Genomic DNA, 17,156 nt, shown 5'->3' on the forward strand with positions numbered 1-17,156 from the left:
GTTGAGAAAGAATTAAAAAGAACCAGCTCGTGAAAGAGCCCCACCTCATGCGCTGCTCCAGCGCTGCTGAATTCCCTCAAAGTGTCGTACCATTTCACACTATGCCGTACCATTCCATGTAATGCCAACCTCTGTACTTGCGTGTTGTTGTTGTTGCAGGATACATACATACAGCCAAACACGATCTATATTCGCCACTGTCGTCGCCACTAGCATCACCGCCACTGTTGTAGTACATTGCTGTACGGTAGCTGCGCCGCCCATGATTTAGCTTTACAACGACAGTGGCGTGTTACACACACACGGCATACACACACTAACCCCACCCCCCCGGGTAGCTGTCCCCCATACGTTCCCCCCCCCGGGCCCCCCGAGTTCCACTCCCCGTCACCACCCATGTCAATCAGAGAGTGGCGTGCCGCGACAAGCGCTCTCGTGCCCGTGCTGCCGTACTGCGTTTGCCGCCGCCGCCGCCAACTTTAATCGAGGATAAGGATGGCGCCCGCGGGTCGCTGTCGTCACTATCGTCGTACAGATCCGAAATGTCCACCCTGGAGCAAGCTGCCGTGTGCTCCGCGGGCCCTATGGCGTACGGCAGCAGTACATGCTTGCGCAGCAATCCCAACGGTATCCAACCATCTGCGAGCGGGGTGAGGTGGGTTGGGTTATTCATATGATAATGATGATGCTGACGATAACGATAACGATGACGATAACACACATACAAACATACAAACATACACACGCACGCATCCCTTCGCTAAATTTGCACCACCATTGACATTTCCCTCATCGGGGCCGGCGGGTTAAGAAAGCACACATTTATTTAAATAATAATAATCCTGGACTGCACGTACCCGTGTTGCTGAGCCGCGGCACCACCAATGGAGCACCGTTGTACAACACCCGTACCCAATAATCCGACCCTGATGACGAGTACGACGACGAGTACGACAGCGGCAATGATGACGACGACTGGGCCCCAGGTCCCGCCTCCGCCGCCAAAACGCCGCGGCGGCCCAAGGCTGCCGTACGAAGCTGCTGCCGCGACGCCGCCTGCCATAACTCAAACACCAAATGCGATGCGAACGGCGGCCAGGCCCTGGCCGGTTGACCCAACACTGCCAGCAACGGCATGACAGAGCTGTCGTGACCGCTGAAGAGGTAGAGCCGCGACGGCGACGGCGACGACGACGACGGGAGCTCCGCCTGCGCCACACTCGCGTCCATGTTCTGCAACAGCCTTTGGACGAGCATGCCGATACCCAAACGCAACTCCTCACGGCAGCGGCGGCGACGGGCGCTACTGCTACTGCCGCCGGCTCCTCCTCCTCCTCCTCCGCCGTCGCCGCCGGGCCCCATCGCGGCGCACAAGTCGGCGGATGGCGCGATGATGCTCGCCTCGTGACGCTCAGCCTAGCAGGACGTGTGTGTACGTGTGTACGTGTGTGTGTGTGGAGGGGGGCCCCGGGCATATGCGGCAGGTAATACACTTAGAGGTCATACACAACCCCAAGGTAATACCACACAGCAACAACACAACACATGGCAACGGTAACAACTGTCTGACGCAATCAAGACATGGGGGGGGGGGAAGTCCAGGTCCCGCACTGCGGAACGCGAGGTGGTGGTGGTGGTGGTGGCGGAGGTGGTGCGTGACTGCGGAGTGGTTGGAGGAAGTGTTGGCCGCATGGGTTCGAGTGGGGTTGGAGCTCGGGTTGAAGCTGGGACACACCGCCCTGCCCCTCCCCCAATTTAAAACACCCAGACTCCCGCCCCACCCTTCATCCCTGCCCCCACCCCACCCCACCTCCCCGCCCGCCCCACCTGCGCCCAGACGATGTCCAGCACCTCCCGGGAGGCCCCCGGGGGCAGAGGGGCGCCGTCCGCAATCATGGCCGCCAGGTGATCGTACAGTTTGGGCCTGCAGTACATACACACGACATACATACGCGCGTGCGCCCACCGCAGGGGTCGCTCGTGATCAGGGGGCGCGGATGACGGTCATCTGAAGTACAACAACGTCATCAGCATCAACATCAAGAGCAACAACGCGGCCAGGCAAACAGGCAGCCGGGAAGGGACAGACAGACAGACAGACGGACAGGACAGGCAGCCGGATAAACTAGATGAACCCTCTGGCAAACGGCCTGACATCTCCCCACCCACACACACACACTCTCTCTCTCTACCCTCTCCCTTCATAACTAGCCGTCCGACGGCGTCCGTCGGTCGGCAGCAGTTGATCATTTAAAAGCGTCTCACGCATCACTGCCACTACATTCATTCATTCATTCATTCATACATACATACATACATACATACATACATACATATTATACTACTAGGGTTTGGCACTACTGGTAAGGCGCGACCATTGTCCCCGGGAGATCCCGGGATCGATACCCATTAGGGTCAAAAGTCCTTCCGATGGTGGAAGGCATTGCGCCCCTAGTTGATGGACGGTGGGGTGACCTGGGATAAATTTAACCCGCGAGCCGACCAGGAACGGAGTTGGGCCGCTGTTGACCCGGCAGATTCCGTTGGATGCTGGTGGTGGGTGCGGAACCTGAGCGATCCACTGAGAAGTTGACTAGGGTGACTGGATGAGGGTGCCCCGAAATACCGGGGAAGGCAGGGTTTCGCAGGGTAGCTGCCACGGGCGAAGATACACCCCCCTGTTTCACACATCATACATACATACGTACATGCACAGGTATGAGTGCATATCACAGGACTCTCGGATGCCGCACTACTAGCCATTACATATCCACACGCACCACAGAATGCTCGTGTTGGTGTCCAGCCCCAGCGCCTCCGCCACAAGCTGGTTCAAGCGAGGGAGCTCCGTATTTCGGGCGTCAGCGGCTGAAGAGGAGGATGGGGGGGGGCCAAGGGCGAAATGTGATATCGGGCACGTTGAGGAGTCCAAAGACAACCAAAACCGTGTCAGCCGGGGGGAAAGACGAACCACACACGATTGAAGCTGCTGCCAGGGCAAGAGAGTATGAAACGTCAGCCGGGGGAGGGGGGGAAAGAGGCGCCTGCCTGGTTAGCTTGTTGGTCTGATTGATTAATTTGTAAAAGGATCCGAAATCCCGCTGCCTTCGTCATTCCGTATGTATGTGGTATCCGACGTGGTTTGTCCAACCCCGAGCCCTCGCTTTCCCCCGCACCCCTTCTCACGTCCCAACTACAACGACCCCAACGGTCAAATCTTCGCCCACCCGGGCAATATATTCATAATAATACTAATTGTGTATATAAATAATACTATTTAATACTATTAATATCACATTATTATCATTATCATTTGGGAGATCTTCTGTTATTTAATAGTTGTTGCTCAATTTTATAAACACCCCTAAACACCCCCATCCAAAAAAACGCCACCCACCATCGAGGTCACGTTGCATGGCCTCATGCAGCGGACCCAGGCGGGCACACGTGTTGTTACTGCCGTACATGATCTCCAAGGGCTCCAGGGAGGCGCCCACCTTGAGCGTGTGAGAGCGAGCAGGGGAGCAGAGGGCAGGTAAGAGGGAGCAAGGGAAGAGGGAAAAGCACACATACACACACCCATCAGGCTCCCAGTTCCCCAGCAAGAATACTGGGGAAAAATCAGGAAGAACAAACAGCTCAAGAGCCAAATCTCACAATCGCAATCTCCCCATCTCCCATCTCCCCAAGCCTACAACCCCGTGGCCCCATCTTTGGTAAGGAAAAGGTCTTTATGCAAAATAAGCTATACCCTTCGACCAGAGGGACCTGGACGGGCGTTTTGGCAGTACGAGGGGAGGGAAAGGGGAGGGGGAGGGGGGGGGGAGAGTGCGGAGGGGAGGTGGAGGGCAGTCCGCCACTCACTGCGTTGATGCGCCTTGAGACACAAAACGGCCACTTGGGCCTTATAAACCCTCCAAAACCCTCCCCCCCCACCTCCTCCCCCCCCCCACCCGGTGACGTTTTTCCCCACACCCACACCCCCAAGCCCCCCTCCCCAACCACGGGGGGGGGGGTATTCCCAGCTCCCCTAATTTCCGCCACTCATGTACTTACCGGCAACACCGGCAGCACCGGCAACGATGCCTCCACCCCTGTCACCGCCGTCGCCGTCGCCAACGTCCGCCGCCGCTGCTGCTGCTGCTGATTTGAAGGGGCCAGTCGCGGCCACAGCCCCGTCAGCACGCCGCGTAGCGTGGCGATCGTACGACGGATGGGTGTCGTACGCAGCGTCGCAACTTCCGGGTCCCATCCCCTCGGCTCCATGTCCGGGAGAAAACCCCCCGTGGCGTCGCTGCCTGCTGACGTCACGTAGCGGTTCCGGAGCCAGGTTCCCACATCAACTGCCTGCAGCGGGGTTGGGGTGGGGGAAAGACGAACCACACACGTTGGGGTGGGGGAAGGAAGGAAGGCATGGGATATCATTTGAAGATGATAATGGGCCGTCAACCAAAAATCAACGACTCTTAATAATGATGATGATGATGATGATGATAATGGTGATGACGGTGATGATGCCAAAAGAAGCAAAGGACTAACTGGCGATTCGTCCTAGGTATCCAACTGCCCAAAAAGGGGCCGCCAGGTTTGCAGTCCAGGAAGGGGTGCGCGACAAGGAGGTCTGACGTCGGAAAGGGGACACAAACACATATACAGACAGACAGACAGAGCTAAGCGACCCCGGCAGGAGGGACTCGGGAGTGCAGCGGGGGGCTCCAAACCCCTCCCCCCAAACGGCCAGCAGTGCTGCGAGCGCTGGGAATTTCCATCAACCGCTCACCACTCCTCCACACACACACCACCTTACCACCGCACGACAGAACCCCTAACCCCCAACATAACCCCCCTCAGAGACACAAACACACAAACACACACATACAGGCGAACACCTCACCATTCGATATCCCGCCTCCGTCAAAGTACCCTGTCGACATCCCCCCGGCAGCACCGGCGTATTCTGGGGGTGATTGGGGGGGTGGGGGTGGGGTTGGACGGGGGGGAAGGTGAGGAAGGGGAGGAGAGGGTGAGGAGTAATGTGTTGGTGGCAAAACACCCACTGGGAGGTCAGTGGGGTCCACAAACACCTCTCCGCTCATCCACTCACTCACTCACTCACTCGCTTTCCCCCCACAATTACCCAATCACCCGCGCACTGACCGCGTCCAAGATGGGCGGGGGCTGGGGGTGGCCATTCTCATCATGCAGCTCCACCTCCACCCCCTGAATAAGGGAACGAAGAAGAACATACAGACGCTATTGAGGGCGGGTAGACAAGGGGACTAGGTCGGCTAGCGCGACATACAGGCAAACCTGGAAGGGCGTGACTTACCCGAGCACGGGAGGAGCTGGGCGGGGTGTGGGGGGTGCGGGGTGTGAGAGGTGCGGGGAAATGAGGTGTGCACGAAACCACGGGGAGTATGCGTGTGTCTGTGTTAGGGGGGGTGGAGGGTAGGGTGGAATGGGGGTGGGGGGAAGACCAGCGGGGCTGCAAACATATACGTATCTGGCATGCGCACACAAAGACACAGAAGGCTTGGTGGAGAATACGGGTTCCTTTAATTACGCTGTTTCCAATGCATGCTGCTTGTTTTGGTATGTTTTAAAATACACCCAGGTTGTTAATTAGCACACCTGGTAATGGTCACGGCAGTGCGTCCAGTTCACGCCGTCAAAGTTGTAAATGGTATTCAGCGGCGTGCGCGCTCCATGCCTGTCGAATTCGTGGAGAACAAGAGGTTTCCCGTGAGCAGCTTCGCCGAAGTTTATATGTGTGAAGGTAGAAACCCCTCCTCCGCGCACACCGACGATTCAGCTCTCATCAGTGCGACGCTCCTTGCCTGAAAACGACCTGGACTAACTTGAGCTTGGCATCTACTGGATTGAAGTTGTCATATCTTGCTGTCGCTGGGTCTATAAGAGTTTGTGCCGTCGAAGCTATGCGCGACTCATGCCGCGGCCATGAGCCTGCAAGGAAAAGCAGAAGCATGCAGACGCCGGCCAGAGGACCCCATCCATTTGCCATGATAGCAAGTTTGGGCTTCGGCAAGACTGGATGTAAAGGACGAAGGCCCGGAATGGCTGCCTGGAAGCTGGCCCAGGACCTTCCCACGGGCAACCCCCAACCGCTACCTAATCTTTCGGGCCAGCAATTGTGACAAACAGCGTTTCATGCAAGGGGAAAATACAGCGCAGTGTCGCCTCGGCAACCCTAATCTTGGCTGCCGTACATAATGAGTCCTCGATGCTACACGGTGTTACATGCATGTATTTGTCCATCTTGGGACATTACGTTCTGCAAGCACTTACGCATTGCATAGTTCGGTGTGCAAGTAGGCCTTCATCACCGTTACTCAGTGACTCCTTGTCCCTCTCAGAGCCAATATGCAGATTTTTGTTAAAACGTTGACGGGCAAGACGATTACTCTTGAGGTTGAGTCATCTGACACGATAGAAAATGTGAAGGCCAAAATCCAGGACAAAGAGGGTATGTCAAGAGTTTGCAATCTTTAGAGTTCTTGAGTCAGTTGCATACGGTTTACGGGAATGTGCGAGTATGCTGTCGGTACACCTCTCGAACACAAGATCTTTGGCCGATGTCGTGTCGCGCGCCTTACCGTGCCGCACACAGGCATTCCTCCCGACCAGCAGCGGTTGATCTTCGCTGGCAAGCAACTAGAGGATGGGCGTACGCTGGCAGACTACAATATCCAGAAGGAGAGCACACTGCACCTGGTACTGCGTCTGCGCGGCGGCATGCAAATCTTTGTGAAGACCCTCACCGGCAAGACCATCACGCTGGAGGTGGAGTCGTCTGACACGATTGAGAACGTGAAGGCGAAAATTCAGGACAAAGAGGGTAGGTCACCTAGCCCTCCTACCCCTTCTCACCACCGTTGCTCGCTCACACGCCCGTCCTCAACCCCGCGTGACCCTGCAGGCATTCCCCCGGATCAGCAGCGGTTGATCTTTGCTGGCAAGCAACTAGAGGATGGGCGCACGCTCGCCGATTACAACATCCAGAAGGAGAGCACGTTGCACCTGGTGTTGCGCCTTAGGTGCGCGTTCTGATACTAGTTTATCCCCTGCCGAGCTCATATGTACCCATGCCATTACCCAACGCGAATTGCAAGCATCGTGTCTTGCAACTGCTTGTAATAAGGCGCCCAACGTCCGAGTGAACTTATCGTTTTAAAGAAGGGAAATGCCCATGATGGTACACACGAATAACTTTACCAAAGCGATCTCCATATTCTAACGTAGCCTAAAAGTTGTGTGCATGATTCTGTTTTCGGGTTTGTGTTACGCAGCCATCTGGGTCCATGTATTTTCCATTCGCTGGTCATTGTCGCCCCGTCGCCCCCTCTGGCCATATGTCTCCGTTTGCTGGGCTGTTTCCCTTTGTCGCAGGGGTGGCATGATGATCAAGGTGAAGACGCTCACAGGAAAGGAAATTGAGATCGACATTGAGCCAAGCGACACTATCGAACGGATCAAGGAGCGAGTGGAGGAGAAGGAGGGCATTCCGCCGGTGCAGCAACGGTAAGCCACCCTCGAACACTTGCGTCTCCTGAACCGCACGTGTCCGGAGAAGGGCTGTAAAAATTGCATTTGAAATGACACCAAACCGAACGTGGCAATGCTTCGTGGGAAGCGCACTGCTCTTTTGCTACGAACGGATACGGCGATCGGACGCGTGCTTACGCCTGCAGCAGCTGCAGCAGCAGCGCCTTCCTGGTTCTGCAGCGCGTCCTATGTGCCCGTCTCCTATGTGCGACCAAGATGCATGACCCTTCTTTCTTTCATATTGACGCGAGCTTTAAAGCACGAAGCGCAACAGCGTATGTTGTGCCTGGTGCCGACCGGCCGGTGCCGAGGAATGGAGCTGGTGCTGCTCTGCTGCTGCTTGCCGCTGTGGCATGGCATGTCTAGGCCTGCGTGATTTGGCCTTGCATGCTGCGCACGTGCGTGCATGTGCGTGCGTGCATGCGCGCGTCTGCTCTTTTGAACAAAAGTTAAGCATAGCCTGGGATAGAAGCGCCACCCCATAGCTGAGTGATGGAACCGTTCCGTTCAGCGCGGCTACAGGTTACAGCAGCGACCGCACCCGGAGCTCTGGGCTGCTGGTGTTTACCCGGGATCAGGATCGGGGTTGAGAGCAGGTCATGATGGTTTAAGATGCCATCTGCCCGTTGGCAGCCGGTGAACGCTTGTCCTAATGCAGCGCGCTGGCCTGCGTGTCCATCGTCAAGTGGCAGAGGAACAGTATGCGAACGTACACGTTTGCATGCCCGACTCTCATCGGTGGCTACCAGTGACTTTACCCAGCTCTTGAAACAAGACGGGCATTAGTACGCCCGTCTTGACGGGCGTACTAATGCAAGCGGAGAGCGCATGTGAACGTGTATTACTGGCGAACATTTGACGCTCACAAGTGCTTTTTGAGGCGCTGCAGGTTTGCATCAGTAGACTGCGCTGTGTTTTGAGATCGCCAATACGTTATATTGCATAATCCAGCTTACCAGCCCTTCCTCTCGCGTCCTTCGCCTCCTTCCCACCCTCCGTGTCTTGTACGACGGCGCAGTCTCATCTTTGCTGGAAAGCAGATGAACGACGACAAGCAGGCCAAGGACTACAACATCGAGGGCGGGTCGGTCCTTCATTTGGTGAGCGGATGGTGCTAGGCGGAGGAGGCTGCACGCATCTGCGCGTTGGGACCATAATCCTTGTGGATACAAGACACTCCGCGGGTCGGGTCGTGCAGGGGCCTGCAGATAGCCAACGACCCGCAGTGGTGACTTCCTATCCTCACCCACACTCTTATCGCCCGTATGTGTCCTTGTCCTTCGTGCGACTGTGAACCGTTTTCCGTAGGTATTTTTTTTACCGCTGGTGTTTTTTGAATCGCCTCCCTAAATGTAGATGTTTTTCTCACTTCAGCTTGAATTTCCTTTCGGCGCAGGTGCTCGCGCTGCGTGGTGGCCTGTAATATCGTGCAGAGCTGAGCGGGAGGCGCTTTCCTAAGCTGTCAAGATACCAGTATTAGGCAAATGGCCGCGGCGGGGGTTCCGGCTGCCTGCGTCCACTGTGGCTATGAGGACGAGAATGATGGGGCCGTGTTCGCGGCTTAGCCGGGGTGATGCCATATGCGTGCGGGTGGCACATAGCTGCGGTGGTCCAAGTACATGTTTGTAACAAGGGCAGCCGTGAGGAACAATAAATGGATGCGGGGCTAAGGCGTCTGCGGACTGAGGACTTGCGAACTTCAGTACAGTTCTGCCGAGAAGGACGAGCCTGAGGATTCGTTGTCCTGGAGGGCAAACGGTTCAAGATCCGGTTATTGGTTCCAGCGCCAGCGTGCTCACATTCTGCAGCATGTCATCGTGGTCAAATTCAGGATGTTACAAGTTACAAGTTCCGCACGTGTGCGGGGGGGTCCCTCCAAGCCGGGAGGCCATGGACTATATGTATTGAAAGTTGATTCCACCGTACAACTGACGATGGTTATTGTGTCCTGCTAACTAGACCCCACCTTATCGACAGGTCGTTCATCGCCATCAAATCAGCATGCGAAACGTAGTCCACCAACTAGACCTCATCTCCACACCTCGGCAGCAACCGATATACCTAATATACCGATACACCGATTCATGTCGGGGATTTGCTCTGGAAACGAACACAGAACCTTCTGCGACTAATATTGCAGAAATGCCACCAGTATGTCATGCCCGCGTACGTTTCGATCGTTGACACTACTCAACATTTCTGGCCCGTCTTTCAAAAAAGAAGGTCCACTCGTTGACCGGATGCACGGCCTGCTGGTCCGTGTATACGTGTAAATAATGAGCGAGCATTCGTAGGGCACAGCAGCGGCGCCAGAAGCTTTGTTGGATGGGGACCCGGCACCGTGTGAACAGCAGGTGCGGGAACAAGTAGAGCGTCGGCTGGTAAAAGTGAATCCGTTCATGGACCGTTGCAGTGTGCCGCGATGGAGCTCGCTGCTGTGGGGAGGAAGCATAGCTCCCGCTGCAACAAACACTGCTTCCACAAAGTTGACACATCAATTGTCACACGTGCTGCCATAGCTACCCGCCTGTACGGATGCAGGGGGCCCCCGCCCTTTTTCCGGCTTCGAGGAGGCCGACACCCGACTTGTCGTAAATAGTTTTTACAGCAGCGAATTTCATGATGATAAAAATAATATTTGTAAGAGTTTTATGAACAGACGATATGGTAATATAATTTCATTTATCGGCCTTTTACGGCGTACCCGTATTGCGGAATGCGGAGCCGCTGGGTCACACTTTTTGCGTTGTACATGAGGCTGGAAATTCGGCTTCAGGGGAGCTTATTGGAATAAATGTACAAAGCCATGGTAAGGGATTTAAGGGCTGTGTTGAAAAAACTGTTTAAATAAACCAATTTATGCACACTCACCCCTAGTTGGCGGATTAGCGTTTCTTCCCGATAGGGGGTTAGCAGCAGTAGGTAATAAAGGCAGCGCCCACCCGAGGCGAAGAGCTGCCGAATACCGAAACACCGAAACCAACCCCACCAAGCTCTACCAAACGGCTACAGCCGTAGCCTCTTGAGACAGGCCAAGGGCGAAGATAAAGAAAGCATTAAAGGAAATGAAACCGAGGGAACGGTGCCCCAGGCAGAAGGGAACACTAACAATAGTGAATTGCTATCCAGGCCATTCCAGGCTTGGCCCGGGTCCGGTAGCGCAGAAACGGCATATTTTCCGTCAACATAATAACCCGATGCTTCATTTTATGGCGTTGTCAGCACAGCCCTACCAAAAGCCTGGTAAATACAAAGCTGTCGTTAAGCCCTAACGACCATCCTCCTCGATCGCGACCACATCTCCTCGAGGAGCTCCATCTTTGGTCCTCCTCATATGGTTTACTGACCATTCATAAACCACGATTTCCACACCTTGCGGACCATCCGGCCCGGAAATGGAAATGTGGGGCTCGCTCGCTCGCTCGTTCTACAAGGTCAAGAAGCTCCTAATCACCTTGGCCGCACGAAAGTTTTCCAGTGCAAGTTGTACCATGAATTTTATGCATCGATTTAACCGCGGTTATGTGGGCAGCAACGTCCCATAGCTGCCGTAACAACATTAGAAAGGCAGTGGGCCAAGATGCGGACGACAGGACTCCAAGATGACATGATACAGAACTAAAACTTTACGTCACATGGGTCTCACATAGCCGCGCAATTTCGAGGGGCCATTGTTATGTTACTACAGCGAATTGCCGTATAACAGTTTCTGCCCCGTTTATTTCGTGCCGAACGGCCGTTGAGGCCATAAATAGGGGGGTCCTTGTGAAGCAGCTGCCCGCGTTTCCAAAGCACGTATGGTGTTGGATTGTAAGGTGCCCAAGTACGTTTGCGAGGAAGAGAATGTGGCCAGGCTGGGGAGGAAAGTGCAGTGGCATATTGGAATGTGAGATTAGCGTAAGCGAGTTACAGGGCGTTTTATTGCACGGGCGAATTTACGTGCAAATCTTTCACCGTAGCATCAGTCCTCAGTTCACTTCTTGGAACGAACATCAGCATAGGTCCAAGCCCTCTCGCTTGGAGGGATATGCAAACAAACATCCTGATAGGGGTAAACTCGCACGCTACCGAGCATTCAACCGAGCACATGCATGCTTAGTTGAATGGTGAGATGCGACCCCCCCTTCATTTCGTGCTCGGCAAGCCTGCCACCGCGTACCGGATATGTTAGCGATGTTACAGAACGCTGCACCTTGGTTTCTGTGCGCATTGCGTACGTTGCTCGACCCCGCCGACCAAAACTACACGTGCCCAACTGAAGACATTCCCGGTGGTTGTGCAGCAGCTCTTGAGGCTGTTGCTGGCTGAAATCCATCCTGAGCTCTTGCAACACGGCTAACGCGGGCACGTCCCTATGCACAGCAAATAGCTGTTCCAAGCCAACAGCGGCGTCCATGTCACCGCCAAGGCTCTAAACGTCTTATCTGTTCTTATGTTTAATTAAGTTTATGTATGTTATACTTTGCGCAACTTTGTAATTTGACTTTACTCTGAACAAGGTGCTGCATACAACTGCCTCTTCGCCAGCGCTTCATCTTCCGCGGCAGTTTCACGAGCCCAGAGTTGCAAGCTACGACGTTGGCTTTCGGTGCTTTTAGTTACTGCAAAGCATCCACGCAATAGTCCAGCCTGCATGCCGCGTGCGGCTATGGCCAACATGCCCACCTGCGCAACGCGCTGGCGCACCTGGTCCTCATCCGCCAAGAAAATTTATATACACTTGTACAGGCGCATTTTGCGAATCGCACGCGCGCATCTGCGCGGCAAAATTCGCTCCTGGCTTTTTTGGGACGAGTGTACTTAGGCTTTATTCGCGAAGTACGACCGGACACATTTGTGCGAGGGGCTGCTTAAAAATACCAAGAATCGCCAGACCATAATATTTCATCTCTATATTTTAGGTTGCCTTTGCTTTACGGTGCTCGCATATCGTCAATGGAAGCGATTGAGCCGATACATAGCAGTCGGCCCGGGTTCCTGTAAATCTTCTGCGCAAAACTCACCAATTCATGGCTTAAAATCTTTTTTTCCGGAACCAATAATGATGGGCTGCTTTTGTTTGCGTCGGAGGGCACCAGGGCGCAAGGCGAGCCTGTGCAGCGACAGTGACATTACAGGCTGCGTTGCTCCGGAGACTTCAGTAAAAAGCACATCCAAAATACCTGAGACATCAGGGCAATGCCAGGGATTTCCCTTTGACTCGTCCCAGGTTCGTCGACTTCCACAATTTCGCGTATTTCCTTTGGAACAACACATCGCACAATATGTGTCCAATCTGCATATCTCTCAAATCCTGGCCACCCTTGTCTTGTCGCATGACGTGTCACCGGCTTGCGGCTTTGCGCTTTGCGTGCAGGATTACCTGCACTTACTTTGCAAACTGCAACGCGACCTTTGCAATCTCCAATCCAAATCTATAGAGGGTCGTGCGATAGCCATGGTGCGGATGCTTCGAACGGCTCTCTCGGCCTCAACTGTCAGGTAATCGACTTGCCCGTTTCCAGGCATACTAAGCACACAGCGCAAGGAGGACTTCTAACGCGGACCAAACCGAAATTCTTGAGAAGACTATGCATTTCCCACTCATAAAAAAACTCTAAAAATAAAAAGGGCTCGGCGCTTTGCCATGCCTTTCCGTTCAGGCTCTACGGTGCTTGTCAGGAGCGAGGCTCCACTGCGCTCGTGCTTCTCGCCACCGCTGGTGCTTCCGCTGATGCCGGGGATAGTGGATCTGCTGTCGCAAAGGACGGCTTTGGCCAGGCCATCGAGATCGCGGTTGACTGCCAACACCCGCCTCCGCCATCCGTGGCCATACACCGACTCTACACCTGCAGCACTGGCTTCAGCGGTGCCACCGCTGCCGCTGCCACCGCCGGAAAGATACACAGCGCCTCAGTGCCGTACTGGTGCCCTGACACCCCCACCCTCCTGCAACGAGCGGTCGCGTCCTGGGTAAGCTGATGGAACTTCGAAATTTTATCATCTTTAGCTATAACCAGGCTTGCCAGTATTTGTGAAATGCCTTTAAATATGAGCGGAAGCATCATACGAGATTAGCCGTACCTCTTATTCCTCTTCCGTCCTCTGGCCCCATTCCCAAAACGGACAAGTAGGCAGACAGAATTTCCTAAAAGCAGAGCGGCTGTTTGGCTTTCCTGGGGGACAGTTGCCCTGTACAATATTTTCCAGGTGCATCCCTGTACGATATTTTCCAGGTGCACCCCTGTACGATATTTTCCAGGTGCACCCTGTACGATATTTTCCAGGTGCACCCCTGTACGATATTTTCCAGGTGCATCCTGTACGATATTTTCCAGGTGTACGATATTCCAGGTGCATCCCTGTACGATATTCCAGGTGCACCCCTGTACGAATTTTTCCAAGGGCACCCTGTACGATATTTTCCAGGTGCATCCTGTACAATATTTTCCAGGTGCATCCTGTACGATATTCCAGGTGCATCCCTGTACGATATTTCAGGTGCACCCCTGTACGAATTTTTCCAGGGGCACCCTGTACGATATTTTCCAGGTGCATCCTGTACAATATTTTCGAGGTGCATCCCGGGATCCCAGGTGCTGTACGGCAGCGAATGCCATCAGCCGCATGCCTTTCACATGCATCCCGCAGCATGCTCCGCCACTTGTATCCGGAAAGCTCCGCACGCGTGAGCTTGTACACACCTTACACCAATACGCGCACATGCGCGCTAACCTTTAAAAAAAAGTGCGGTGTGCGCCTAGATAGGACACGAGTTTGCTGCGTTTCCTTACCAGGCTGTGGTGCGGCAATCTGCAGGGTCTTCTATGTATGTTCTGCTGGGCCGCGGACGATTTGATACCCTCCACGAGATCATGAGTTTCGGAGCATTTTTCCGCGCGCACTTGCACCACTCGGTGGCCGGGGCCGTTTTTTTTCGATCCATTAACTAAATCCCAACCACAAAACTGAAGCGAAGCAGTATATCCCCGCACAGGTAACGAGTTCCGAACAAAACCTGACCCCTGATCCCTCCCCAGCAAGTAGCAGAAACCTGATTGATTTAAGCAAATGTGAAGTATATGCCTGGTGTTTAATCTCAGGGTTACCTGCTGCCATGGTTGTTAAATCAATTTGGGCGCTGCATTAATAAAGTGTTCTGATTGGTATTGTGCGCAGGAACCCGCACTTCACTCAGCACCGCATGCAGCAGCACCCTCTGTCGGCGGCGGCCGCGCTGCTGCCGTCGCCGCCGCGGCCGCGGCGGCAGACATGGACGGCGACTTCCCGTGCCTCCATTCCCTGCCCGCTGATTGCCTGCATGACTACACAACGCATGGCTCAACTCTTTTTGCAGCACTTCCCCTCAGTTGTGGAACGCATCTTCTTGGGGTTCTTTGGATCGCGGCTGGCGGCGGCCCCAGCACCGTGCACAGCAGCCGCTGCGGCGGTGGCGGCGGCGGCGGCGACGGCGACGGCGACGCCGGCAGCAGGGAGCGGACCCCGCCGGCGTTACGGCAGCTCTTGTCTAGCTCGACGGCACTGCACCAGCTGTCGTTGTCCGCCTCCGCGGCGTTGACATGCACCGTATCAGGTCCCGACGGCCAGCCGTACATCTGCTGGCTGGCTGCAGTGCTCAGTCGCATGGAGAGCTCGTCTACGCTACAGGCGCTGATTTCGGAGCTGACGGGCGCTCTGGAGGATCATGTACGGCAGCGCTACCTCCTAAAGCTTACGGTGAATCCGGCTTTGGTGAGTACGTGAATTGTTGAGTGTCTCGAATGTGTGGTTTGTTGCATGCTGCATGTGTTTTGGTGCCGTACGGATGCCCGAGCACTGCATCCCGTGCCGTCGCTCCCCCACCGCCACACACTACTTCCATCCAACTCTATATCGTTCCCTTTGGTCGTTAGTCTCCTTTATCACTTGCTTTGTCTGAACTGCGAGGTAGGACGGTGCTTATAGGCGATCTGGCGGCCCTTGATGAGCCCTCGGCTCGTATTGGGGCGGTTTGCAGGTACGGGGTACGCAACCCCACAACCATTGTAATCACACACACAGGAGCAATACTGCCATCCTCCCACCGCCCGCCTCCCTTGCCATTCCCCGTCCACCCCCACCCACCCCCCCGGCAGGTCCCGTCATGCAATTCTGATGTGGGCTATATGCTGATCTCCCAGGCACCACCAGCACCGGCACCCAATACCATGGGAACTTCAGTACTGCTGCCGAGCGCCAACAGCTCCGTAGGGACCTTCACGCGGCAGCGCCGTACTGCGCCGCCGCCGCTGTCGTACATGGTGGATCACGGCAGCCCTCTGAGCAGCTCCAGGGGCAGGCGGGACAGCGCACTAGCCGCTCAGGGCTTCGGTGGCGGCGGCGGCGGCGGCGGCAGCGGCGGTGTAATCACGGAAGATTTGAGCGGGGAGCCATGTACGACACCTTTGGTAGCAGCGGCGACGCCGGCGGCGCTGCTGACGCGGCCATCAGCGTCATTAATTGCAGCTGGGGGCCCTACGGTGATGGCGAAGGCGCGGCAGCAGAAGAGGCATGGAATACGGCGGTGGGTCGCGGGGGGTGGGGGGTCGCACACACACAGAGGATCCTGCGGGGCCCAAGCAAGGAAGTCGTCAGGGCCTTGCGGGTCAGCGGGCCCCTTGCACTGCACTGCAAGCAAACGATTCTGATGTGAAGCCGAGTGGGATGACATCGGGTAGCTCTGCACTGCCACTGCTTTAAGCCTTGGCATAATGGCTGTTATACGTTTTACCCTCACCCAAAGTATGGGCCACTAGTATACCGCTGATGATGCCTTGTAAGGCTAACATACATACATACATATGGCAACATACATACATACATATGGCAACATACATACATACATATGGCAACATACATACATACATATGGCAACATACATACATACATATGGCAACATACATACATACATATGGCAACATACATACATACATATGGCAACATACATACATACATATGGCAACATACATACATACATATGGCAACATACATACATACATATGGCAGTCATTAGCCTCAGGGTATCCCTGACCTGACGCAAATTTTGCTCACGCGCGCTTCACATCTATGTCCTTACATTTGACTTCTCCGGAACTCCGTGGATCTTTGGGAATCGTAAACCTGGATCTTGATAATCCTCGATAATCTGGATTCAGGAGCGAGTCGCAAGATGCCCTCGTACGTACCGCATCCGTGCGAACCAGCGCGTGCTACACCACCACCAGCCACCGCCACCCGGGTGCAACCACAGGGCCTACAAACTTCATGGCAGGAAGCTTCTCCTCTGGCCCACAGAACCCGCAAGAGCAGCCACAGCAACAACTACAAGGAGAGCCGGCGTCTCAGGTTGGTCGGGGGCCTAGGGCCTGGGGGATTTGGGGCCTGGGGCTTGGAGTTGTGAGGGAGAGGGGAGGGAAGGGCAGGTTGCAAGGCAGGATGGAGCTCCAACAACTCCATGTCCCTCGACGGACAACCGCTCCAAATCGTGCGCCTGTGTGGCCTCCGTTTACTCCTCCCGGGACTATCACGGTTAGTATAGTCACGGACGGTCCCGATTGTCAGACTGTCATCACGCT

General features: G+C 54.9%; 3 protein-coding genes across 3 annotated transcripts in view; 2 read left to right on the forward strand and 1 right to left on the reverse strand.

Moving 5' to 3' along the window:
* Window positions 1-403: 403 nt before the first annotated feature.
* Window positions 404-6,022, reverse strand: VOLCADRAFT_96118 (uncharacterized protein; the record flags this gene model as incomplete). The annotated part of the gene is made up of 12 exons (XM_002955202.1): window positions 404-639; window positions 858-1,416; window positions 1,828-1,924; window positions 2,781-2,868; window positions 3,398-3,497; window positions 4,057-4,347; window positions 4,895-4,957; window positions 5,158-5,220; window positions 5,330-5,345; window positions 5,411-5,427; window positions 5,632-5,710; window positions 5,859-6,022. 12 exons carry the CDS (start codon window positions 6,020-6,022, stop codon window positions 404-406), a joined length of 1,773 nt encoding a protein of 590 aa, XP_002955248.1.
* Window positions 6,023-6,287: 265 nt separating this feature from the next.
* Window positions 6,288-9,482, forward strand: ubqB (polyubiquitin). Its single transcript, XM_002955150.1, has 6 exons — window positions 6,288-6,484; window positions 6,629-6,856; window positions 6,938-7,055; window positions 7,408-7,539; window positions 8,582-8,663; window positions 8,960-9,482. The coding sequence occupies exons 1-6, from the start codon at window positions 6,382-6,384 to the stop codon at window positions 8,984-8,986; spliced, it is 690 nt and encodes a 229-aa protein (XP_002955196.1). The 5' UTR covers window positions 6,288-6,381; the 3' UTR covers window positions 8,987-9,482.
* A 3,122-nt stretch (window positions 9,483-12,604) lies between these two features.
* The window catches only part of VOLCADRAFT_96120 (uncharacterized protein), a gene marked incomplete at both ends in the record, with an annotated part of 17,693 nt that continues 13,141 nt past the window's right edge, over window positions 12,605-17,156 (forward strand). The window contains 8 exons of the mRNA XM_002955151.1: window positions 12,605-12,772; window positions 12,920-13,044; window positions 13,206-13,515; window positions 13,921-13,971; window positions 14,194-14,230; window positions 14,900-15,294; window positions 15,678-16,119; window positions 16,832-16,926. Coding sequence (XP_002955197.1) covers window positions 12,605-12,772; window positions 12,920-13,044; window positions 13,206-13,515; window positions 13,921-13,971; window positions 14,194-14,230; window positions 14,900-15,294; window positions 15,678-16,119; window positions 16,832-16,926 — 1,623 coding nt within the window. The remainder of the gene's footprint in view (window positions 12,773-12,919; window positions 13,045-13,205; window positions 13,516-13,920; window positions 13,972-14,193; window positions 14,231-14,899; window positions 15,295-15,677; window positions 16,120-16,831; window positions 16,927-17,156) is intronic.

Source organism: Volvox carteri, assembly GCF_000143455.1.
Source record: "Volvox carteri f. nagariensis unplaced genomic scaffold VOLCAscaffold_49, whole genome shotgun sequence".
Lineage (NCBI taxonomy): Eukaryota > Viridiplantae > Chlorophyta > Chlorophyceae > Chlamydomonadales > Volvocaceae > Volvox > Volvox carteri.

Excerpts from the sequence above, each read along its gene's own strand:
- ubqB (XM_002955150.1), top strand. The coding sequence starts at position 6,382 with ATGCAGATTTTTGTTAAAACGTTGACGGGCAAGACGATTACTCTTGAG. Across the intron at positions 7,056-7,407 it reads CACCTGGTGTTGCGCCTTAG|GGGTGGCATGATGATCAAGG; the intron begins GTGCGCGTTCTG and ends CCTTTGTCGCAG. Across the intron at positions 8,664-8,959 it reads GCGGGTCGGTCCTTCATTTG|GTGCTCGCGCTGCGTGGTGG; the intron begins GTGAGCGGATGG and ends CTTTCGGCGCAG.